The following is a 26,280-nucleotide window of genomic DNA, read 5'->3' as shown; positions in this document are numbered from 1 at the left end:
ACTCTGTGACAGCACTGATGAACCTGAGTACATTTGACCTCTTTCCCATGGAAATGGTTCACAGGACCTCTGCAGTTCTTCATTGGGCTTGGCGACAGTGTGCTAAACTCAGTCAATATTATTTGAATCTGCTTGGTTTTGGTGGCAGGTGGCTGGTAAGGCTGATGACTTGTAGCTGCGTTTTATCAGACATTTGACTCTTAAACCCAAACAGTGGTGTTAGTGCTTATCACCAAGCATGCCACAGTCTCTTCTTTGTGAGACAGAAACTGGTTCAGATGACACAGAGCCATCTCGGTTGAGCTGACCTATTGCACAATCACCAAGCAAATGTTCTCAAAAGGGAATCAAGAGAATGGGAGGAAGATGGAGAGAAAAGACATGGGCTGATATGTCTTATTAGCAAACTCATTACATCATAAGGAAGACAAGATAGTGAAAAGATAGAAATCAGTCTTTCTCTCTCGTGCCCTTTCTTCTTCTCTTACCTCTGTTTATACTGTTACGCTAGGATAGAATGAGTGCTGAGTCGTACCGTCTCACATTGTACTCTTTATCATCTTTTCTGTCTTCTTGCATGGATTGGTTAAGAATATGGGTGCATTTACACAACAAGGCAACAAGGTGTAACAGAATCCTCCACTGGGATTCCTACGTTGGACATAGGGAATCCAGGTTTGGCCTTCTGTCCAGAAGATTTTCACACGTCCAGCCCCTTTTGGGTCTCCAGTTACCTCCACTGTCCCTCTGTGAACAAAGGTGCATCTGACTCCCATCTCTTTCCCATCTACTTCCCAGACCCTATCACCATGGATTTACCCGCTATTTCCCCGCCTTTCGGTTCTATCTCAGCACCAGATCTATGGAAATCAGCTCCCTTGGTGACTGACCCAGCCTAATGTGTGCCATTGCAAATGAGACTGTCCTTAATTAGTGTAGGGAACCAAGCAAACAGGAGGGGGAGCACTCATACACATCCCTTACATACACTTAGTCATTGACTCACGCCGCACACACTGAACGTTCTGACTGACTCATGTTAATGCTGTAATTCTAGCCACCTCTTCTTTATATTTACAAAGAGACTTTTTCTCATCTTGTTTTCTTTTGTAAATAAATGACCCAAGGGTGGGCAACAGAGATTTCCAATTTTCTGAAGGGGTCTTTGGTAGAGAAGGGACTCAGAAAGGAAACTGAAATAGCTTTGTTCAACTACGTCTTGCAGAGAAACAAGTAGCCCCATAGAGACCCCAAAAGCTACAATGTGCAACGCTAAAAGAATAAAATCTTATAACTTTTAATTACATACTACCTAACAATTCAACAAGTGGCATTTGTTTTCAAATGCTATATTAATGGCTAGCTAATTAGCTAAATAACAAACATAGTCATATACCTTCTCTAATGCATTCCACATAAAACTAATGTTGGTGTTGACTAAAGTCAGAATCTAAGTCAGTACCAAAGAGTGATATAAGGTGCGTAGACTCTAGATGTTTGTTGTTTGGTGAAATTAAATATTTGATAACGTTTATTATAACTCTATATATAAGCACTGTGCAGTAAGGCTAATTGGCCTACAGGACATGAGCAATAAGTATGTACACTTATGTTTCCACTAGTCAGCATCTGGTCCCAACCTGACCTCCTCAACCCCACCTTAACACTGCCACTGCACCAAAAACATATTTTTTTAATAACCATATTTGTACTGACAGGTTTAATATTCTTTTTATTTGCTTACCTACTATATACCATTTACCAGCCCCCCCACCCCTTCACCACTCCTTTTTTCTCTTTCTTGCTCTCCCTCCCTCATCTGAAAAGTCTAAACCCTTTCTTCATCTCCACCCCCCTCCATCTCCTGTCTCCCCCCTTCCCCACAAACACTCTCAGATTAACTTTAACACTATCTGCAGTCTAAAAGCTAGAGCCTGCCTCTGTCACTTCTTCTCCAGCTCACCACTAAAGGGACACACACAAACATTCTCTCTTCTCTCATCTTGAGATCACTTTTGCAAAGCTATTGCTTTCCAAGCCAAAAGCCAAAACACGCCGCAGGCTCGGATTGGGCTTGATTCACTGGTCTTGTTTTCCTCTGTAATCCTGCATACTTGGACTTGCAGTGTACTCTTGCGTGAGGGGGTTTAAGGAAGCCTTTCTTGGGTGCCTTCCCCTCCCTTGTCCCCGGTTCCAGCGCAGAACCTGTCCACTCCTAAAACAGTGTGGATGGTACCCAGTTTGATGGGACTGGAAGGCTGATGCCACAGGTGAGGTGCTGAGCTTCTGTCTTCAGGAGACAGGTGAGTTGATACCAACCTTCATCCTATTCCTGTCATACCTCTGGTTAACTCTGGTTAGAAGTAGGTGATGCTGTAGATTTTTAAAGCAAGCCTCTAAGAAGTATTATCTGCCTTTCTTTATGCCTGACTCTGGTTTTAAGCATCAGATTCTCCCACTCTTTTTATCCCTTTCCTCTCTGCTGTTTGGGATCACACTAAATGTGTGAATAAGTAAATCATTGGTTTATCTGGCAATAAGTAGCCCAGTGATTTTGATAACATCTATCTCTGGCTTTGATTTGGGTCTTAATCTGTTGTCAAGAAGACATCTTGTTAGAGATCAGTTTCTCATGGGGTTAGCCAAATAAACCCTGTTTGAGAGATGGAGAGATGGATTTACCCCTCTGGCATTTCTCACAATCTCTTGCGGTGCACTTGGGACTTACACCTAACACTGGTTTCGACTGTAGTCGGTTTCAACTCAGAGTACATCACACATGACCATGTGGTCCAAGTACCACATGCTCTCTGGAAGACTGAGTTTCAGTTATGTTGGAAGGTGGGGATTTGTAGTCATTTGTAATGAGGGGAGTTGCTACTCTGCCTGCTGAAGGAACTCTGGCATCAATAAAATGACTCCCTGAGATTTATGGAATAAATCCTCAGATTCCAGTGGCTAAGTGCTAATAGACCTCTTTTGATTTAATGTCAGTTGTCCATGTTGTATATGAGGAATTGTAATAGCTTTATTGCTATTGACAAATTTGCTCTGTTAGCAAGTAAAAAGAGATTGCCTTGTAGACCAAATGTGTTCAGCCAGTGTTGTTAATCAATAGCATAGGATTTGATGATGAATGTAATTTTAACTTTACAGTCATTAATGATGATGTAAAGTGTATTGAAGTGTATAATGTCCGGCTTAATTCAACAGCATATAAATAAATATGAATTTTGCATAAGGTACATAAGCAAGACAAAGAATCTTCTTGAGCCAGACATTGTTCTGAAAAAACCCCACAAAGTATTACAATCACCATATTCAACCCTCATTACAGGCCTGGCATGAGGTTACTAAGAGGGATGTCTGGTGATATCTATAAGTTACAGACGGGCCATGAGTCTAGCAGAGTTTGTAGATTTTTCAGCTCAAATACAGAGAGTTGATTATCAAGTTAGTGTGTGAAAAAAATCAATTGTCCTGGAGATTAAAGCTTATTTAAAGGTATTTGGAGTACAAAAACATGCTGAATCTTCAATAATAGTACATTAATAAATACACATTTCCAGTGAATAAACAGTGAACAAACACACACAAATATATAGCGACAGACAGGCAGACATACAGATATGTACTGTATTGAATTAATCAGTATGTATACAGCTATATTTTAAGTTTTGACAGCCCTTACATGAACCCTACTGCCTTATCCGTCAGTAAATACCACTACTGCACCCCTGAACATTACAGATTTATTGTATTACCTAATGGATCTATGAACAGATTTATGAAACAAGCTGAATATAATATAATAAGGAACAATATATATAAATAAAATTCAAATGTCATACTGAAAAGAAGTAGGAAACAAAACCCATTTCACTGTGACCTTTCCAACAATAAAAAAAATTGGATTTCAGCCATTACAAAAAGTTATTTTACTCTTATCAATTGTCATGACCAATTATCCATTTTGGTGGAAGATCATTTCCAGAAACAACTGTCTAAAATGAAACATATACAGTATTTCAGATTTTGGTTTTATATGACTAAAATGTGTGTATATGTATGTGTAATGTATACATCTATATACATCATGATATAATCAGTTGAGACAAATCACAGAACAATTTACACTTGCACTTACGAGATAATCCGCATGTTTGGTCATCCTGGGGTTAAAGGTGAAGAGAACATGTTTTCTGTGTGAGACCACCCTTAACTCCTTATTGTCTGGGTGGTAAAATGAGAAGCCGTGTAAATGTAACATAATATCCACCAAAGGGTTTTGGTCAGCTGAGTTAACAGAATTCCTCTAGTTTTGCTGTTTCCTAATATCCTTTTATGAGTATGTAGAATCTTAATCTTCCATCTGAATATGCATTATAGAATATGTATTATGACTGTCAGTAAGACGTTAGGAAAATACAATGTTCAATGAGACCCTCAAAAGGTTTGGGAGAAAATGTCTTCAAATTCAAGGGGACTGAAATTCAAACTTTGAGTGCCTCGGGTTGTCGAAAAGACCTTGGCAATTCAAGCCTTCTCAATTAGACCCATTAGCTGAACTGCTCACGTCCCCTCTCTAAAGCCAATGAGACATACCACACAAACACACGGTAATAGACCCTCCAAATGATGGTGAGCAGTCAGTTTGACTCCCGGCCACAGGCTCGCCTGCAGTTGGGAAGCCTAGAACTGCTCCTCTGTTGCCCACTAACACAGTAGTACTGGCGAATGTGATCCCTGCACATTGTTCACTATCACATAATGGGACCTTTTCAGCAAAAGGGCCAACAGGCCCACCATGGCAGGGAACAGAGAAGGCGGTGAAGACCCATGGGATACCTGGGAGACCGCTCTTAAAACCAGGGAAGATTAGAGCACGTTGAACTTATCTTATTTGTCCTCTTAATGTGCTTTGCAGTTTATAGTTCAATTCACGTGTAATACATGCTAATGTTTTCATCAATGTATTCATTAAAAATAATAATAGCAATTGCTATGCTACTCGTACCATAACATCGTAATTTGTGCTTTTCATCATTTGTGCTGTAAACCTTTAGCTCAAACAGTTCAAAATTTCGTGTGTGCTTTAGGTCTTTAGGATGGTCAAAACAAGCACTTTAGTGTCTCTTCTCCAGCTTTTCAGCACTCTTGCTCCCACAGGAGGTGAGTCATCCTGCTTATTCTAGTTCCTCCTAATTAATGTATTACCTATCTTGCTGTTTCATCTGAATAATAGTCATTATTCATACTGATAATTAAACAATATAGCACACGCAAGAGTGCTGTAGTACGGGATATAAGCACAGCTGTAATTCGGCCGTAGGCACCAGCGTCGCACGTAATCACAGCAGTGCTGATATTCTGAACATAAGCATGATTGCCAGTGTGATATTGCTTTTATACAACAGTTCTTTAAACAAGAAATTAAATATTGAGTACGTGACATTTCAGACACAGTCTGGACAAATATTTGGTTAATTTTTGCTCCATCAACAAAAATAGCTCCTAAAGAAGTCATAGCTAGATGCGCTGAGCACTGTGTGTTGCCATGCACTGTACAGACTGACTGTTTTTAATCTAGTAGCGGTTTCAATTGAACAAGCTATTAACAATCTATCTAGCACACAAACACAAGCAAACGGTGAACTGTATCAGTGCGGTAATACAAATAAAATAATATCAGCGCTCCTGGATTGTTGCCTGTCCAATCAAATTAGTGGACTGGAATGGACTGCAAGAATTATTACCAGATAAAACAATCTGGGATCAAATCTTTAAATCTATAACTACTCTCGCAAATTACACAGGAAATACATTCAACATATGTTAAAATGCAATTGGTGTTTTTGACACTGCTTTTTCTTTCCTTTCTTTCTTAGTTTTCTCTCAGGATATCCTCTATCCCTTTGGACCAGCTCATAGGGACACAGAAACACCTAAGATGGATGATGGCAGTTCAACAGAAGTTTCTCTATTAATTCCATTTATCTTCTTCAACATCCCCTACCGCTCTCTATATGTGAGTGCAACAGGAAACGTTTTTTAAGACGCCATATATTTCACTTCGAATTAGCATTACACGTGTGAATATTAAATTAATCCAGTGAAGATAAATATTGTTATAATCAGTGTGATTCATCTTAATGCATTTTAATATATTTCATAGAAATAAAAATTTGTCAAATGTCAGTTCACCTACTAGCAGTCATTCGTCCTATTAAGTACAAATGCATTCATGCAACGATTCCACTCGTCAATGCTAACATTAATGTACTCATTTTGGAAAATTATAATTTACCACTCTCCTTATCACACAGGTAAACAACAATGGCGTAATCTCCTTCAACGTTCAGGTGAGCCAGTTTACTCCTGAGCCTTTCCCCCTCAGTGACAGTCGGTCGTTTATTGCCCCTTTATGGGCTGACGTGCACAACGGTATCCGTGGGGATGTGTACTATCGTGAGACCACAGAGCCAGAGATCCTTGCAAGAGCTTCTCAGGATGTCAGGAAGTATATCAAGAGTATGCACTCCTTTACTGCTACCTGGGCTTTTATTGCCACCTGGAACCAGGTCACGTTCTACGGTGGCAGTCAGACAACACCGGTAAAGCAAGGAGAAGCACTCCTATTTTTTCACCTTTTATTATGAAAGGACACATATCTAGTGCTATATAAATTAATAATTAATTCTAAAAAAAGATATATTTCACATATTGTCCCAGGTGAACACATTCCAGGCAGTGTTAATCTCAGATGGCGCAGTCCACTTTGCCATGTTTAACTTCGGAGAAATTACATGGAGCACAGGGACCGCTAGTGGGGGAGATCCACTTACTGGCTTGGGAGGAACCACTGCACAGGTGTTTTTAAATTTCCTTTAAAGCAATTCATTCATTCATTCATTTTCGTCATTAATGAAGCACGGCACGTTGCCTTGTGTCTGATGTTTCGGACATTATTGACCTTTCTAGTCAGGTTTCAACGGTGGAGATGTCAGTCACTTCTTCAACCTGCCCGGTTCCCGCACAAATGAAGTGGTCAACATTGAGCGAACTACAAATGTCAACGTGCCTGGTCGTTGGTTCTTCCGTGTGGACACCGAACAGATCGACCCAGCCAATGGCTGCAGCTATAATGGTAAAAGGATGACGTCTAAAAAATGTCAACAGTCCTCTTTGTTTTCATTTTTATTGCTGTGGTGCACCAGGGTTGCCCGGTCTGATCCACAAACAGCCAATGTGGGTGCAGTTTTTCATTTGAAGCAAGCAATAATAGAATAATATAATATTAGACATACACTCTGTCTTTACTGGGCGTCTGAAAGAAAAAGTGTGCGATCCTGAAGGATTAAATTGGCTGTGATGAACTTTTTTGCATATTGAACTTACATTTTTGCATATAACACAATATTTCCTGTAAAAAAAGTCCATCAAAATATAATGTGATCATATATCTGTGCGCTAAGAAAATTTGCTTGGGATTGTTTATAATCGCTATTTAGTGTGAGAATTTTAAAATAGAGCAGAAACTTTATTAAACTCCCTGTTAGCGAAACTAACAGGGAATATATGAAGATATTCACAGGAATTCTTTAGAATTTCTGAATGAGTTTTTGAATTAGATCAAATTTTAAACTCACAAAGGAATCCAATCAAAGTTCACCCAGTGCACAGCACAGCAGATATACACAGTCGTGAGAGGATTGAGTGCTAGCATGTCGCTGCTTACTTATTTAACAAATACAGTCTGTGTATTTACTGATCTAAAGACAATACTGCTGTAAAGTAATTTAAAAGTAGAGAAGGGGCACTTTACACTATTCAAACTATACATAGACATGACGTTACTAAACTATTGCAAGTAAACAGGGACATTTTTACTGGTTGTAGAGGCATTACAAGTTGTAATTTCACCTCAAATGCAGCAAGTGTCTGTGGTGCTATATGTCAGGTGAACACTGATTGGTTTGTGGAGATATTTGTCCGTTTACTCTTTGAGACGTTTTAGTCATTCTTCCATGGGTTTAATCCAATTCAGAATATTGAGTGTTGTTTAGCTCAAAGTAATATTGCTTAAGATACATCAGTACAGTATAAGCAATACAATGCTAAAAACTAAATGTGTAAATAATCATCACATTCAGCACTTGTGCTCCTCAACTGCTTTTTAAAAATTCGAATCTGTTAAAAACCTAGACAATATCTAGAATCCTCTATCACACACTAGCCTTGAATACATTAAGCCATGATCACATTAATGTATAATGAACTTATTTGTGGTAAACTCTAGTCATGCTCATGCTGCGGAATTGAGATGAGTGAAAGAGCTTCAGAATTGCTTTTAGTTGGGATTTACGGGGTTTATAATTAATAATGCACGGTTTTCCCCAGCGTTTTTCAAAACAAATTTACCAGTGTAATATTCTACTTATTTTTCCTACAGTGAAATATGGAAGTCACCTTTGTTTTGGCTTTTATTCATGGCATATTTCAGTAAATTCTGGTGTGGTTCACATGACATTGCCCCTAGAGGACATGCTCATGTTATGGTGAAGTAAAACTTGACCATGTGCGGTTTTGCTTTGTTCGCAAAAACATAAATCAGCCCTAACTCATCTTTCATATCCAGGGCGGTTTTATCGACGTGGTGAGGTTTTCTGGCTGTCAGATCAATGTTCTCAGCGTTGTAGATGTCTAGATTTGGACAATGAAGTCATTTGCCAGGAGGCTCCATGCGGCCAGTTGGAGACATGTGAACAGCAAGAGGGAGCGTACTACTGCCAGCCCACCCGAACCAGCACCTGTGTGGTTTTTGGAGACCCCCATTATCACACCTTTGATGGCTTTCTCTACCACTTCCAAGTAAGACTGAATGTGCCTGATTTTGGAAAAGGTATTACCGGAGTTGTTGCACATGTACTGGTCTGGACATATTCTTGATTTGTACGTGCAAACCACTTTAAATAAGTAGATTATTCTCAAAATGCTGTAGTGTGATCTCCATTTTTATTCTGTCCATTCCTACAGGGTACTTGCTCTTATCTTCTGGCTCGACCATGCTGGGAGGTTCCTGGTCTCCCATTTTTCAGTGTTGAGGCTAAAAATGAAAATCGTGGCATGACTTCTGTGTCTTGGTTGAAAGATGTCACTGTGGATGTGTATGGCCATCGAGTTACATTACCAAAAGGAACTCTGGGCACTGTACAGGTGATTTTTTTCTCCCTCATATTTCTGCCATTATTTACATATAAGAAGGTAAAAAGGCCTACAAAATTAAGGGTAAATTGACTATGTCCTCATTCATGGTTACAGGTGGACAGTCTCTTGAAGACTCTACCTGTCCAACTCCAGTTAGGGGCTGTTAAAGTATACCAGTCTGGTCTTGCAGTTGCCTTAGAAACTGACTTTGGTCTCTTGGTAACATATGATGGGCAGCACTATGCTTCCATCTCCCTTCCCAGTTCCTACTTCAACAATACTTGTGGCTTGTGTGGTAACTATAATGATGACCCAGCTGATGACCCAGTATTGCCAGATGGTTCTTTAGCTGATAGCGTTGTTGAGTTGGGTGGTAGTTGGCGAGCAGAAGACACTGATTTTCGTTGCACAGATGGTTGTGCTCAGAACTGCAGCATCTGTGAACCAGCAGCTGAAGCATTTTACTTTCGTCCTGATTACTGTGGGCTCATAAACAAGACTGATGGGCCATTCCGAGACTGTCGGGCTGTGGTGGACCCCACTGCATTTGTCTACAGTTGTGTGTATGACATGTGCAGCAATCGCGACAACATCACAACACTCTGCCAAGCTATACAGGCATATGCTTTAGCATGCCAAGCTTTGGGAGTAACCATCAGACCCTGGAGGTCACGTACATTCTGTGGTAAGTCTCTCCATGCTTTATGTATATTGCATGTTTCATGAAATTAAAAATTGCTCTTACTACTTTTTTCAACATTCATGATGGTTTCCCATTTTAATTCACTAAACCTTTCATATTTATTCCTCATCTGTCACTGTTTTTAGCTTTAACATGCCCAGAGAACAGCCACTACCAAGTCTGCACAAGTGCTTGTCCCCCTTCCTGCTCTGATCTGACCTCCCACCTATACTGCACACATCCATGCACAGAGGGCTGCCAGTGTGACCAGGGCTTTGTGTTGAGTGGCAGCCACTGCGTCCGTCGTTCTGAATGTGGTTGTGAGCGTGACGGCCTGTACTATGCTCTCAATGAAACCTTTTGGGTAGGTGAGGGGGGTGAGGTGGGCAGTGACTGTTTCCAACGATGTGTGTGTGGCCCAGCGGGTGAGGTCACCTGCTTCAATGACTCCTGCCAAGAAGGCGAGGTGTGCACAGCAGAAGTGGGGTTACTGGGTTGTTATCCTCGTAGAGAGGCCATGTGTTCATTATCTCAGACGTACATCTTAGCTACCTTCGATGGTTCATCCATGCCATTCCCAGATGAGAGCTCCTTCTACCTGGTGAAGACTATAGGGCGTCTGCCAGCCAATGTGTCAGTAGTGGAGGTGAAGATTGGAAGAAAGCTGGTGAATAAGGGTCCTTCATGGAAAAGGCCTGTCGTTATCAGGGTTGCATACTTGGAGGCACAGATAGGTGGCTCTGATTTTGACATTGTTAAGGTTTGTGGAATCATGATTTAAATTGCCTATTATATGCATTATAAGGTGTGAGCAGCATGCAAGGTCATTTAACAATGATACCTCTCCTGTCTCTTAGGTAAATGGTGAGCAAGTTGCTCTTCCATATGTCCACCCAATGGAACCTCTTATAGTGTACCGTGCTCCTGGCAATGCTACTGTAGTGGAATGGACCGGTCTGATTCAGGCTCGTTACTCTCGCCAAGGCTTTCTCAACATTACCCTCTCCACCCTGTTTTACAATTTAACTTCTGGCCTATGTGGCTTCTTCAATGGAGATCCCTCTGATGATTTACGTTTGCCAAATGGTCGCCAGGCTGACACAGCTGACCAGTTTGCTGAGGGCTGGAGGGCCATTGCTGATGACCTAACCTGCAATGGCGACTGTGATGATCTGTACCGCATGTGTACAGACCTGCGGCTATATCAGAGCCCCTGGCTTTGTGGAAACATCAATGACCCTGGAAACAGCTCATTTCTGGCATGCCACATAGCTGTCAATCCCTCTCCCTTCTTCAGGAACTGCCTCTATAACATGTGCGTGAAGGAGGGTAACCGGTCAGCTTTGTGTTCTTCCTTGCAGGCCTATGCTTCAGCCTGTCAGGATGCCCAGATCAACCTGGGGCCCTGGAGGAGTGCCACTAACTGCCGTAAGTAATATTTGACCCAAACTGCAATGTTGTTTTCGTACTATTTCAGTTTTTCAGAGGTTTTAATATTGTCTTATCTCTGCCCTGTTCAGCACTGCCATGCCCGGAAAACAGCCACTTTGATGAGTGTACCACAGCATGCCCAATGACTTGTGAAAATCTGGATGACCCAGAGGAGCCTTGCCCCTACCCATGCTCCGAAGGCTGCCAGTGTGAAGAAGGCTTTGTGCTCCGTGATGGGCTCTGTGTACCACGCAGTGACTGTGGCTGCTTCTACCTTGGCCGCCAACTAGCCACCAATGACACATTCTGGACTGACTGGGAATGTCAAGAGCGCTGTTACTGCAATGGGTCAGACAACAGTGTCTACTGCAACTTTTCCCCATGCCACCCTGAGGAATACTGCCAAGAGACTGATGGGTTATTTTTCTGTCAGCCGCGGACTGAGGCTCTGTGCGCAGTGGCTGGATATGGGCATTTCTTGCCATTTGGAGGTGTCCCATTTGACCTTCAGAGCAGCTGTTCACTTCATTTGGTCACCACAGAGTGTGGGGGGCTGGAGTCAGATGAGGACAGAAATGGAGGAAGTTTCAGTGCCGAGATAGGACCAGGGGACCTGCCTTGGTTCCAGCTTTCAGCCCGGAATGAAGAAAGAGATACAGGGCAGGCCATTTGGGTGCAAGGTTTTGTGTTGGAGGTTTATGGATATGAAATTGAAGTGTCAAGAAGCTTCAAGCATACAGTTATGGTGAGGAATAGATTTGCATTTACACTTTGATACAGGTAACGAGAAGAACATAGTCTTCTTAATTAAACCCTTTATTTCCCAGGCTCATCAGTGTAATTTCCATTTTACCAAGCCCTGTAGCTGCACAAGAACATAAAGGCATTGAAAAATCATTTATACAGTGAATTCTGTTAGGTGAAATATTTCATCATCACAAGAATTTGTCTGTAATTCTTCTATATAAATGGTCACATTTTCTGGAGGTCAAGTACTTTTTTTTTTACTTTTTTACGAGTTTATGTCACAAAGTTATTTTTAATCAAGCAGACATAGTTGAAAACAAAGGAACATGTGAGGGAACATGAGGAATATCTGATTACAATCTATGTCTGTTAACAAGTCGGAGTACAGTCACAGAAATCCCATACATGAGTGATAGTTGGAAGAAGTTCACAACGGCATCTAAAGATCTGAGGGACTTTAGATCAAATAAAGATAGAGTAGAGGAAAGATGCTGAAAGTTGTTCTTTGGGCATCTCTATGTAATACAAGATCACAGAAATGAGAAATAGATAGAAAGAAAAGAAAAAACAGAACTGTCAACAATAAATATACTTGAATAATGATTACATTTTATAATGTGAATACTTTTAATTTATCTCTACAAGGTAAATAAAGAGCGTTTATACCTGCCTCTGAAATTGGGCCCAGGGAAAGTCAACATATACACTCTGGGATTACAGTTACTAGTGGAGACTGACTTTGGACTGAAGGTGAAGTAGCATCTTTACTCACTATCACTGTGCACATAAAGAACAAACATTTAGTCAAACAAAGTTGACGCAATCAACTTTGCGTCAGTTTAAGATTCATCAATTCATGTAGTTTAATCATGGGCTCTACTAGTTATACAAAAGCATGGGACTGTTTCTAACTCTCTTTAATTCTTAGGTGGCATTTGACTGGAATACACTACTTCTGCTTTCTCTGCCTCGGAGCATCTTTAATTCCACTTGTGGTCTGTGCCAGGGAATGCCTATCTCTGGTCCTGCCCTCAGTGTCAGCGAATGGGGCATGATGTGGGCAGAGCGTGACACCTTCTGTCAAGTTGGATGTGGTGACGCCTGCCCACGCTGTGGATTAGTTGAAAGAGGCCTTGCAGCAGATGTCCTTGCCCCTGCGCAGACAATCGATGCCATCAACAACAATGAAATTGAAAATTCTATCCCAGGAAACCGTTTCCATCTAGCTGAGGGCTTATACGTTTATGTTGAACCAGAAGCAGTCAGGCTGTGTGGACTTATTATTGACCGTGGAGGTGTGTTTGCACGGTGTCACAGCAAGGTGGCACCAGCATACTTTTATCAGAGCTGTCTACAGGATACATGTGTGGACCAGGGAGCACGAGAGACCATTTGTAATTGGTTGCAGATATATGCTACTACCTGTCAAATACAGGGGGTATCTATGATTGGCTGGAGGAGCTCTACCCCATGTGGTGAGATTTGAAACACATATTTGACTTGATTTGAGCTACCTCACTACAGATTAATGCAATGAATCCTTTCTGCTTCTGTGTATGTTTCTAGTGCTGTCATGCCCAGTTAACAGTCACTTCTCAACCTGTATGCTGGTGTGCCAGCCCCAGTGTGCCCCAGCACGTGGGCAGAGAGACTGCAACCAGCACTGTGTGGAAGGTTGTCAATGTGATCAAGGTTATGTGCTCAACGGCAAAAGCTGCATACTTAACCAGAACTGTGGCTGTTATACCGACAGCAAGTACTATGAGGTGAGAGAGGTTTTTGAGGTGGGCATGAAGGATTTCGAGAGCATAATGAAATTATTCAAACAGGCAGAACAATGAACAACATTGTGGCTTATTTTAGATGGGTGCTTTAAGTGATACAAGAGCCACAGTACAAGTGTGTAAGGTTCTGTATGTTTCAGATGTCAGAATGGAAGGTACCATGAAAGAATGAAAGAACAATAATGCTATTGTGATGGCAATGAATATAATATGCCTTGCTCAATTTAAAAAATCAAAGCTGAGTCCCCTACAAGACTCTACAATTCTCCTTCTGTCTCTTGTTCACCCTAGCCTAAGCAGTTGTTTTGGAACAATGATTGCACCAAGCGTTGCCAGTGCATTGGTCGCAATTTGATCCAGTGTGACCCTCGACGTTGTAAAGCTGAAGAAGAATGTGTACTACGCCACGGTGTCCGTGGCTGCTTTGCCCGTCGCAACCAGCACTGTGTAGCATCAGGTGGTGGTGTTTTCCGCACGTTTGACGGTGCCTCCCTCCGCCTGCCTGCCTCCTGTTCCTTCGTCCTGTCTACTATCTGCCATAAGTTGCCCGAGCTCTCATTCCAGCTCATTGCCAACTTTGACAAGTGGAGCACACCCAATCTTACCACCATCTCACATGCCTACCTCTACATCAATGAGGAGAATATTCTCATCTCTGGAAACACTGTTAAGGTCTGTAAAGTTTAAAAATATTAATAATGTTGAGTGCCAATTGCTTTTACCAAATGAAAGAAAATCATGGTTGTCGTAGTCATTTCTTATTGGCGTTATTATTGTAGGTATGGGGGAAATTTGAGGTCATTTAAATTATTAGCAACCTAAACTATTTATGGAAATATCCAAACAAAACATAAATCATAATTCATCTGCCTCATGCCAGTTATGTATAGACGGGGGCAGGGTACGTAGGTATAAGGAATAGAATGGAAGTTATCACCATCAAAAAAAAAAAAAGCTTTGAAAAAGTATAGTGAGAAGGATAAGCACTGGTAAATTTATATGAAACTGATTAATTATATGAGCAACTGTACATTATGATACTGAATTTTACCTGCCCCTCTTTTTAGGTAAATGGGACACCAGTGTCTGTGCCTTTTGTAACAGGCCTTATGACTCGCGTCTCCACATCTGAAGGTTTTCTGGTGATCGACACGCCACAGGACATCCAGGTCCGCTATAACCGTTTCAACACGCTTAGTATTACCATGGGACCACGGCTACAGAACAAGGTGTGTGGTTTGTGTGGGAACTTTAATGGTGACCCCACTGATGATTACATCACTTCCCGTGGCAAACCAGCACTTAGTGCGCTGGAGCTTGCACAGAGCTGGAAGACCAATGGTATGCAGAACAGGTGTGTGCCTTTTTAATATAATGTCTGGATATTCTCTCTCTCATGCTTTTTCTCAATTCTCAATCTTTCTCTCCTTCTTTTCACTTCTCAAACTTTTACCATCATGATCTTTCTTTTCTTTTATATATCTTTCCCAGATTTCTCTAAAAATCATTTCCATTCTCTCAAACTTTCTCTCTTTTTTCTTCTCTACCTGTGTGTATTTGCAGCTGTGATGAAACTCAGTATGTAGCTCTGGCCCAGTCCTGTGATAACACAGATGTTTTGGAGCTGCAGGGCGAGGACAGCTGTTTGAAACTTACCCAGCCAAAGGGCTTTTTCCAACCATGTCATGGACTTTTGGACCCACAGCCTTTCTACCAATCCTGCTACCTAGATGGCTGCTACAACCACCGTAAGGCACAGGTTTGCGGATCTATGGCTGCGTATGCTGAGGCCTGCCGCTCGTTTGGCACACTCACCACCAAGTGGATTGCCCAGGAGAACTGCTGTAAGGGCACACTGCCACCCACCGGACAGGACAGGGAAGCGAGTTTGTCTGGGAGTAGTGGGTGGTGGGACAAAAGCTTGAAAGTTTGCAAACTTTTTAACATGAAATCTAAAACATGAAAGCTAACTAAATGAATAAAAAGTTATCATCTCTGTCATCTCTGATCTAAACCATTAACAACTCCAACTTCAACAGCCTCAGTAAATATAGACATAAATTATAGAATAAGTTGCAATGATTATTTCACTTCTGGATTTGAACCCTGCTGAATAATTGGGGTCTGAATTGAAGAAGAAAAGTCCAAACACAATCCTATGAATAGAATAGTGTAAAATATTCTGCATGGACGAGTGGACCAAGACAAGTGTCTATTACAGATATTTCAGACATATTCCCTGTTCACTAGCATGCTCACTAAGCAGCCTGTCACATTAACTGTGTGCTGCACAAATGTATATTAACATATACATAACAAATATTAGCCATGTTAACCATATGAGTTATTGCGCACACTTCACATACAATCTAATACACAGTACATTTAATGACAGGAATTAGATATACTGTTTAGCAGCTAAGTACTAATATGGATGTCCAAGAAGGGAAAAACCTAGCCTAACATTAGCAGCTACTGTAATAAAACTTTGATTGTTAAACATAGCTTTACCTCTAGTCTGTTTATACTTTCTTCTTCTTTTCTCCACGCTAGTAGAAAAACTGTAGCCTGAAGTCACATTGGCTAACGTAGAAAATGCATAAATAATAGAAAAAATGTGTGTGTGTGTGTGTACTAACTTTGTGCCTGGACCTGTCTTTAGCAGAATGGATCTATGACCCCTGTGCAGGGGAGATCTGCACAAACAACACATGTGAGCAGGAGAATGGAGGAGACCTGTGTGGCTGCCCAGAACTTCCCAGCACGGAAATTAGTAAGCAACTTAACTGATTTAAATCCCAAATATCATAGTATTTTAAGCTTCATTTCATGATCTATTAACTATATACATTGAAGCAAAGGATATATAGCACAAAGGATATATATAGTCCCTACAGTAAAGACGTCAATCCACATAAGACAGATATTCTAAAATAATCTTGTTAAAGGAGAGGAAACAAACTGGTTAATACCTTAGCTAATACATCTTAAGTCTTAACCTCAGGGCGCAGGTGCTTTTAGCTGTGGCTAAAATTACAGCTAAATGCCAATGACGTCGCTAGTTACCTTAGTGTTGACAAGCAGGCAGCTTTTACACAATGAAATGTCAAAAGGAAAGGATAAGCAAAAACACAAAGGACACTCTGGCCACTTTAAAATCAATGCCACCTTAATTATATGAATGTTTTGTGTGTATTCTTTTAGCTCATGCAGCAAACCGCACACAGCCATAGTCAATTCAATTCAATTTATTTGTATAAACTTTATAAGGCACTTTTAACAAAGCAGCTTTACAGAAGAATAGAAACATAGAGAAAATAAAGTTAAGTTATTATTTATCCCTGATATTTATCCCTAATGAGCGAGTTTGAGGTGACAGTGGCATTGATCCCTGAGATGATATGAGGAAGAAACCTTGAGAGGAACCAGGCTCAGAAGGGAACCTCATCCTCATTTGGGTGACACTAAACAGTAAATAATGTAAATGTTGATAATGTCCTTTCTTCAACAGCAACCAAGAGCTGAGGAACTAGTAGGTCAGTGTAGTTTCTGAGTTCATTATTATAGTCATGTGAATATAGTTAGCAAACCCCAGGCGAGGCTGCTTCTATGTATATTGGTTAACACTTGTCACACTGTACTAGATGGTCCCAATATCTGCTCGAATTCTTTAAACGCTGTGCAATAACGTGTCGTTAATGTCAGATATGATGACATTCTGCTTGCATCAACAAGCGTGATTTCAGCTCATATAGAAAATGGTGAGCATTAGACAATAAGGATATTTTTTTTCTGTTCATAAACATGTTTTGTTTATTTTTGTGCCGCTACTGCATTTCTATCTGCGCTGTGAATTTCGGATCATCTTGTGATTTCTCTCTTTATACAGTGAGACTTTCATTTTGATAAAATTACATAAATTATTATAAACCTAAATTCACCCAATTGATGAACACACCACAATCGTTGTGACTTCAGACAGATCGCTGGGACATTGCGTTGTTAACCTTTTCACACACAACTGACTATTTGATTCACACTCGATATTCAGTCCAATTTATAAGCAATTTTTAAAAATAGTGCTACACTTGTAGAACAGTGTATGATAGTTGGTGTCTGGTTCTGGCACAGGCTGAATTTATTTGAATGAAAAACAGATTGTGGAAGCTGCTGCTCTGCCAAAGGATGACCCAAACCTCAGGCCAGATATATACATGGAACATGTTAACTAATAAACTAATATTTATTTTTTCTTATTTTCTAAAATGTGCTGAATGATACATGAGCATAAGCAGAACATAGTAACTGCCTTTAACTGTAGGTCTGTTGTTAGAGCATCTTTTCTGTATAATCTCACATGGATACCACATGACATCACACATATCTATAACAAAGTGTGACCAAGATGTTATTGGCTACATCTCATTAGTGTGATTTGTGTAAATGCATGGTGTAAAATTAACGTTATCCTGGCATCAGATAATGTAAAGGAAATATACTGTACAATAAAAGCCAAAAATAGTTCAACTTTAAGGGTGCTACCAGACTAACCCTTAATGCCTTAAAGTGCCATATACATAGGGTGTAGGGAGTAATAGTGTTTTGTTGTACCCTATGCAGTGCATGTATGGACAGAGGAAGGAAGGTGGTTGCTTTGTGACATTGTTTATGGATAAAAGCTCCTGACATATAAAATCATACTGAATTATGGACACGTGTGCATGTGTAGTTGCCAAACCAACCTGACAGATCTGTTTTTGGGGATTTAAACCAAAGGTTTAAATCTGTCTCTACTCAAGCAAAGAATCATGGCCTTGTATGACTAGAAATAAATGACTATGAGTCAGGTTTGCCTATAATGACTTGTCTGGCACTATGTATTTTCAGAACTAGGATTAAACATACCATTATGTTAAATTACCAATAGGATAAATGTTAAACTTCCACTTAAACCAATGACTCATACAGAACTGTAACTTATTTTCCTGTTGGTTGCCAGGAGCAACAATTCTTTTTCTTTTTTAGAAGCAATGTATACTTTCAATGTTAAAGATTCTCTTTATTTATCTATTGAACAGGTGAGGATGACATTATTCAAGCTGAGGTGACATGCAAACATGCTCAGATGGAGGTGTCTATCTCAAAGTGTCGCCTCTTCCAGCTCGGCTTTGAGAGAGAGGATGTGCGTATCAATGATCAGCGTTGCTCCGGCGTCGAGGGGGAAGACTTTATCTCCTTCCACATCAACAATACCAAAGGCTATTGTGGCTCCATAGTACAGGTATACCTGCTCTCATATTAGTGAAGAACAGCGAAAACTTGTTTGGAAGAAAAAAATGAATAATAGTTTGACAAAGCCATATTTGTTTTCCAATACTAATTACACAAAGCGATTAGTGATACTTCACTCTGGCTGGACACTACCACGTATAAAAGGTAAATGGTAAATGGATGAGCAAAATTTGAATTTTACATGTATTTTTAAATATAAAATCCATTTGAACTTTATGATGAGGACAACAGTTGTAATGACAAGGATTTTCCATTTAAGCCGTGAAAATAAAGTAATCTATTAAAGCGTAAGGCGCTCAGTAATTATAATAGATGTGGCAGTAATTGCTTTTTTTCTGCCTTTGCATTGACTTTAAGACTGTTTCTCATAATGCACTCTTCATTATGCACTCATTCAGAGCTTATTATCTACTGTGAGAAAGTAATTCAATTCCAGACCACTGACATTGTTAGTGCTTTGTGTGGGTCTTTGTGTCTAGTCGAATGGCACGCACATCATGTACAAGAACACGGTGTGGATCGAGAGCGTGAATAACACAGGGAGTGTGGTGACCCGTGACAAGACCATCAATGTGGAGTTTTCTTGCGCTTACGAGCTGGACATTAAGATCTCTCTGGAGACAGTGCTCAAGCCCATGCTGAGGTCAGAGGTCAACTGAGGTTATTAACCTACATCTCACAATGGCTTTACAACTGCACAAAGGCCTTATTCATGAGTCCTAACCTTGAGTTTGTTATAGTCGGTAGATGTAATCCAGTAAAGGTTAAGTATTTGACATTGAATCTCTGTTTGTCGTAATTTTGCTGAAAGCAAGTTGTTTAATATTTTTTAATAGCTTTGTTGCTATGTACTCCAAAATCTTTATGTTACAGTCTACAGTACATCAATAAACATGTTCAAACATGCTCTCTCTCTTTCTCTCTCATTCCACAGTGTAATTAACCTCACCCTTCCCACCCAAGAGGGGAACTTCATCACCAAGATGGCTCTTTATAAAAACTCCTCGTATCAGCAGCCATACCGTGAGGGCGAGGTGGTGCTCAGTACACGAGACATCCTATTCGTGGGTGTTTTCGTGGAAGGAGCCGATGACAGCCAACTGATCCTCATAGTGAACATGTGCTGGGCCACACCATCACGCTATAGCAGTGACCGCCTCCGCTACATCATCATAGAGAAAGGGTGAACCTGTACTCTCTAACACACACACACATGCACTAGTATAGCCTTTATGACTCAAGATATTCGATATTTCTGGATATTTTGGTAACAAATTATGGTACAGGCATTCTCTATTCATGTTAAAACAAATATAAAGTATGCAGATTTGTTGAAATATTTACAGTATTTTTTCCACATAAAAAGTGAACGAAGTAAGTAAAGAGAAAACTTTTTTAAAAGGCTATGAATTTAAAAATTCATTCTTCATTTTGTATAGAATAAAGGGAAAACTTAAGTAATTAATTATAACAGTATTTGAAGCTATTTTCTTCCAGTCATGGCACATTATTTTTTTTAAAAATTGTGTAATCTCAGGACACACCACTAGCATAGATCACTAATACCATGTGTAATGCACTATACTCAAGAGATTTGGAACCTCACAGGTATTAATAAAGCACAGGCTTACCAAAACACTGTCCTAAATCCAATATGGTAGAGCAGACAAGGCTCAGGATATAATTGGCTTATCCTCTGAATTTTGGTGTTTTTATGACTTGTCAGCGATACAGTGGATCTAAACACATACTAGGCAATCAGGGGTAAATTAAGCTCAAAGCTTATAGGCCCCTGAGATTAAGATGGTAAGGATGTATACTGTGAAATGAGGTGAACAGAAAAGGTTAGTAGAGTTTTGAATTAGAACTCTACTTTGTTTCCCTGGGTTATAACTATCAGGCTGCACACAGGGGAAAACACCTTACAATTTCTTCAGATCCTCCACACACACATATATGCTTTGGGGCTGTGTTGTGGCTGATTGAAATAGGGGTGTACCTTCAGCATCTCCACATGTCAGTAGGTTAATGAACATATATTTGGTTAACCACTAAATTGGGAAAAAAATCACCTTTAATTTGGTCTATTTTCAAACACAGACGTCATGTAAATACAGAGCATAACAAATACCTGAGTAATAATTTCAGTAAATTTTGGTAAACAGTTAAAAGGGTGAAGTCCCGTGCACACCCATAATTTGAGTTCCTGTGGCCTGGACTGAAGAGGACAGTTCAGATACACAAAGAATTTTGAATTGTCCTGCTACAAATGTGTTTAGCCTTGACAACATCACAGGAAGAGGTCAAATATTGGGTTTAATCAAGCTATCACTACTTTCTTTCAAAGTGCCAAAAGTATTGGAATTTTTAACTTATGATTTATCTGAAATGTCCACTCCTGGGGAAAACATCAAAATAATATGGTATATTGGGCTAATCTCCTGGTAGCTACTTTTACTTCACTGTTTCAGTTTGATAATGTGATTGCTATCAACAGACTCTCCAGCCAGCAAAAAGCAAATCGCTAACTCTGCTTGTTATGCAAAACATCTTTTCTGGATTCCTAAATTAGTGAGACTTGCAATATGCTTTGGACACAGCAATGTATTGCCATGTACTATTACAGTAGCAAATTTTTAAAGGGTCATGTTCCCTTCTGTTATGAGCTAATCCATGGGTGTATGTTGGTTTCAGGTGTCCCAACATTAAAGACAATACTATTGGCATGGCGGAGAACGGTGTGTCTCTGACCTGCCGCTTTCACGTCACTGTGTTTAAGTTCATCGGCGATTATGATGAGGTGCACCTTCATTGTGATGTCACGTTGTGTGACTCCGAAACCAATGCATGCAAAGTGGTGAGAACACACTCACACACACACACACACACATTAAAGACCTGTTTTTAATCCTCACTAGGTCATCAAGTATGGTATGATACCAGTTACTGAAGGAAACATTGCTTCCAATTATTTCACAGCAATCTGGTAGGCGTAATTCTGATAAGATAATTAAAGAGAATTGCAGAATTAATTCTCTACAATTGCAGCAGAGGTTTAGACTTCAAGAGAAAACGCAGGTTTATATTAAGGCATGTCATTGTTTCCATAGTAATGGTTTCCATGTTTATTGCGCATGTTCGAAAGGCATCTCCAGTGTCAGCCATTTGTAAAAGTCAGAGGATTTCTAACATGGGAAGGTCTTCAAGAGGAAGACACTGATGTTCCTAAGTAACAGCATTGTTAAGCATATGAGAGAGGAAAACAGAGAGGCTAGTGAGGGAAGGACTGTTTATAGCTGCTATAATATAATAAGTCATAGCAGGAACGTGTATGAAATGTTGTTGTCCTTTGGCTGCTCTTTGTTCATGGTCACCAAGGCAGACCATTCGATTTGGTACAGGTTTTATGCCGGATGTCCTTCCTCACATAACCCTCCCATTTTATCCAGGCTTGGGACCGGCTCTAAGAGTTAACCCCTCAGTGGCTTGGTTTGATTCTCTGCCCAGGAATCAAACCTAGGCCTTTAGCAATGAGAGTGCAGGATCCTTAGCCGCTAAACCACAAGGGAACCATATATTGTTTTTTAATATTTATAAAAAATGTCGTAACTGCTGTCGTATGAAAACAGTCATGTTCTGGGTGGTCCACTCTGTGTCATTGATTTTCCTGTAAAAAGCACAACATATTATGTTTCCTTCCTGATATTTACCAGCAAATTTGCTGTATAAAATTCACTGTATAGTATTAAGGATTCATTTTGCATTTGCATTCAAATGTTAACCTGTCGTTATACCAATAGGCCCTTATTTTCATGTCCATGGTGCAAAAAAAAGAAGTTATAAGGTGCTACCATTACAGATTCTCAGCAGTTTCGTGACATTGATTACATACAGTCTCTTTATAAAAAGAGAGCTAGGATGAGTTCTGCTGTGGGAATTAAATAACCTCCTTTCATTTTCCTTTTAAACCTGACTGACATCTGATCAATATTTCTTGTGTGCTTACAGGGGCCTCACTCACATGGGTGAACCTCTACACCTCATACTGTTTGTGTCAGCTACATCCTTTTGTCTATGACGGCAGTAAATTGAATGAATACTATTAATTGAATGATATTTCATGCACTGATTCACATTTACTTGCTATAACAACTCCGTCAGTTACACTACCGCTTAAAAGTTTGGGATCACTTGCATATTTCAGCTTGATTTCAGCTACGGAGGAAGACTTCATCAGCCAATCCACCTTGTGGGAAATGCTCCAGGAAGCATGGGGTGAAATCTCATCAGATTATCTTAAAAAATTGACCGCTAGAATGCCCAGGCTGTAAAAGGTGGTTATTTTGATGAAGGCAAAGTTTGAAGAAAACATTCATCATTTCCATCCAAATCATTATTTCTAACTCTGACATGTCAGCATGTCCTGTTCTTTTGCTATATTTTCTTTCTATTCAGACTAATTTCGTGTGTTTACTTGGAAAACAATAAACTTTTTGAGTGATCCCAGACTTTTGAGCGGTAGCGTATATTTAGTAAGTGTTTAAGATATTTAGCCTATTTATACTGAAGTGTGGTGACACTGATTTACATCCATAAAATTGGTTTGATAGAAATGAGACAGGACTTTTTTTTGTAGTTATATATTTATGTATTACATCTATTCCTAGAACTGTCCACACAACAGAAGGAGCTACAGCGACTACAGTCAGCAAAAAGAACACATTCTGTCAGTGGGACCAATCAGAAAAAGAGGTATTGTTTGTGTGTGTGTGTGTGTGTGTGTATGAACATGTCAATAACACCTTATCCTGGTCAAGGTTAGATCCAGAGTCTATCCCTGAATCAGTGGGCATGAGGCAGGAATACCCATGCAGGACACACGCAAACACTCTTTCAAACATTCATTCACACCTAGGGGCAGTGATAATGAGGCCGAAAATATACTGCATGTGTGGGGAAATAATTAAGCAAGGGAATTGTGGCATAATATATCTGTGTGTGTGTGTGTGTTGCAGAATCAGACTGGTGTGAGGAGGGCAATGGAGGTTGTGAGCAGATCTGCACTAGTCAGGTATCTGGCCCGGTGTGTAGCTGTGTGACTGGAATGCTGCAGAGAGACGGGAAGAGTTGCCGTGGTGAGCGGCACACACACATCCACCCACAAAACTTGTTTTCAACAAATGAGTTGTTAATAAATAAAAAAAGAGCGGTTTATTCAATACCATGATTGACTTTAAGCATTATAAGGCACAACAGAAAACCATTCCACCCACTCTCACACAAACACCTTCACAGCATATTCTGTGTCAGTGCATTGTTCTTGCACAATCCCAACATTTAAAAGGTTCTGCCAATTTCCTGCAACTCTACACCACAATGCATATATGACATAACCAGAGAACACACGACTTGCACGACATGCATCTCACACACCATGCGATTCCAGTGTCACTGACAAGACTCACCTGCATAAGCCTCTGAGAGAAAAATGCTTGAAACTGCATTACATATCACTTTCTAACTCTTTATTCATCCACTCATCCCTCCACTATCCATCCATCCATTCCCCCACCTTACCCATTCAACCACACACACACACAAAATCCATCCATCCATTCATCCATCCATCCATCCACACTACGCACTACCACACACACACTATCCAGCCATCCATCCATCAATCCATCCACCTTACCCATTCAAACACACTACGCACACACACCCCACACACACACATCCTTCCAAATTTATTTGACTATCCCTCCATCCATCCATGTATATCATTCAGGAGGTATCTATCTATCTATCTATCTATCTATCTATCTATCTATCTATCTATCTATCTATCTATCTATCTATCTATCTATCTATCTATCTATCAGTTGTTCTCATTCTGCTCCTCTGACTTTCTCTATCTTTCACCGAGTTTGCACTGACTGATCCCACACATCTTTTCCTCTCTGTCTTTTTCCATAGCTACCAGTTCCAGCACAGATCTCCAGCCCCTCGCTCCCCTGGTTGCTATTGGCATCTGCGTCATGCTTCTGATACACACACACACGCCTCTGTGCTTTTCTCCAGCAGAGCTTAACGCCAACTAAACCATGGCCTTGCTGAGGAGAGGAGGCAAAAAACAAGGGAGGGAGGGGGGGGGAGCTGAGAAAGCAAGATAGAGAGAAACCAAGGAGAGGAGGAGTGCATGTTTTAAACCACACATGGCAAAGAACTGTGATTAAACACTCCTCATTCTGCTGCATGGACACTTTAAAAAGCAAACCAGCGTGTGTAAAATAGATCCACCTTCCAAACCCTTGTTCATAAGAACCTTGCCATTAGCAAACACACGGAGCCCAAAACCATCCGTCTGAATTTATTAGATTTAGATGTTCAGCTACTACATACACAGATTAGCTAAGAGAGATTAGCGAGACGCAGTTTAGTAGATTATGATATCTGATAAACACCACCTTGTGGGAGGTTATGTTGCAGTGAGTGGTTAAAATTCTCAGTGCCACATATTTATATTTGATTTTTTTTATTTTTTAAAGATTTTTCTCCCTATTCAAGTTCTCAAGTTCTTTTGTCATTTATTTAATTTCCCTTTTTGCCATATTGAAGTATTTTTCAGATTAATCATTGCTGGAAAAGTGTTTGTTATGTATGAAGTATTGAAAATATCACTGATGAGTACTAGATGATTAAGCCCCATTCATATTATTTGGTATACCCATGACACTATTCTGAAATAAAATCGCACCCCATGGAGGAGAGGAAATATTTTACAAAACCAACACAAGTATTTCATTCTCATTTCATTCCTCGAGTAGACATGTTTTTACAGGGTTTGTCATTAAACCTGTATATACTGACCTTTTTTTTTTTTAATGAAAGTGTACCTTTATCTTGTACTGTGATGCTATAGTTTAAGGAAATCACCATTTATTAGGTTACAGCAGTGGGTGAATAAGTTATATGCACATGCAGATTAGCCTTGACATATTTGAGCAGATGGAAATGCAGAGAAAGGTTTTGGATCAGATGAATGGACTCGACAATGAAACTCCAGATTACTGATAAATGAAAATGTCTGCACCCATTAATGAGGATGTCACTGTTACTGTAGGACCTTTTTATGAT

General features: G+C 40.1%; 1 protein-coding gene across 1 annotated transcript; it reads left to right on the top strand.

Annotated features, from left to right (window-relative positions):
• The first annotated feature begins 1,987 nt into the window (after nucleotides 1–1,987).
• tecta (tectorin alpha) lies at nucleotides 1,988–26,280 on the top strand. Its single transcript, XM_058383170.1, has 26 exons — nucleotides 1,988–2,303; nucleotides 5,100–5,172; nucleotides 5,889–6,028; nucleotides 6,327–6,614; nucleotides 6,733–6,870; nucleotides 6,982–7,147; nucleotides 8,639–8,871; nucleotides 9,037–9,216; nucleotides 9,322–9,892; nucleotides 10,036–10,649; nucleotides 10,747–11,317; nucleotides 11,410–12,065; nucleotides 12,713–12,817; nucleotides 12,996–13,542; nucleotides 13,634–13,833; nucleotides 14,143–14,523; nucleotides 14,919–15,205; nucleotides 15,415–15,695; nucleotides 16,514–16,624; nucleotides 18,930–19,132; nucleotides 19,623–19,786; nucleotides 20,078–20,326; nucleotides 21,838–22,000; nucleotides 23,811–23,895; nucleotides 24,159–24,278; nucleotides 25,120–26,280. The coding sequence occupies exons 2-26, from the start codon at nucleotides 5,109–5,111 to the stop codon at nucleotides 25,242–25,244; spliced, it is 6,642 nt and encodes a 2,213-aa protein (XP_058239153.1). The 5' UTR covers nucleotides 1,988–2,303; nucleotides 5,100–5,108; the 3' UTR covers nucleotides 25,245–26,280.

Source organism: Hemibagrus wyckioides, linkage group LG28, assembly GCF_019097595.1.
Source record: "Hemibagrus wyckioides isolate EC202008001 linkage group LG28, SWU_Hwy_1.0, whole genome shotgun sequence".
In the NCBI taxonomy this organism is placed as follows: Eukaryota; Metazoa; Chordata; class Actinopteri; order Siluriformes; family Bagridae; genus Hemibagrus; species Hemibagrus wyckioides.
This window is presented reverse-complemented; position numbering and strand designations above follow the sequence as displayed.

What these genes read in the sequence shown, in the direction of transcription:
- tecta (XM_058383170.1), top strand. Translation starts at nt 5,109, where the DNA reads ATGGTCAAAACAAGCACTTTAGTGTCTCTTCTCCAGCTTTTCAGCACT. An exon ending in CTGATTTTGACATTGTTAAG is followed by an intron (nt 10,650 to 10,746) that starts GTTTGTGGAATC and finishes CCTGTCTCTTAG; the next exon opens with GTAAATGGTGAGCAAGTTGC. An exon ending in GGGACCAATCAGAAAAAGAG is followed by an intron (nt 23,896 to 24,158) that starts GTATTGTTTGTG and finishes TGTGTGTTGCAG; the next exon opens with AATCAGACTGGTGTGAGGAG.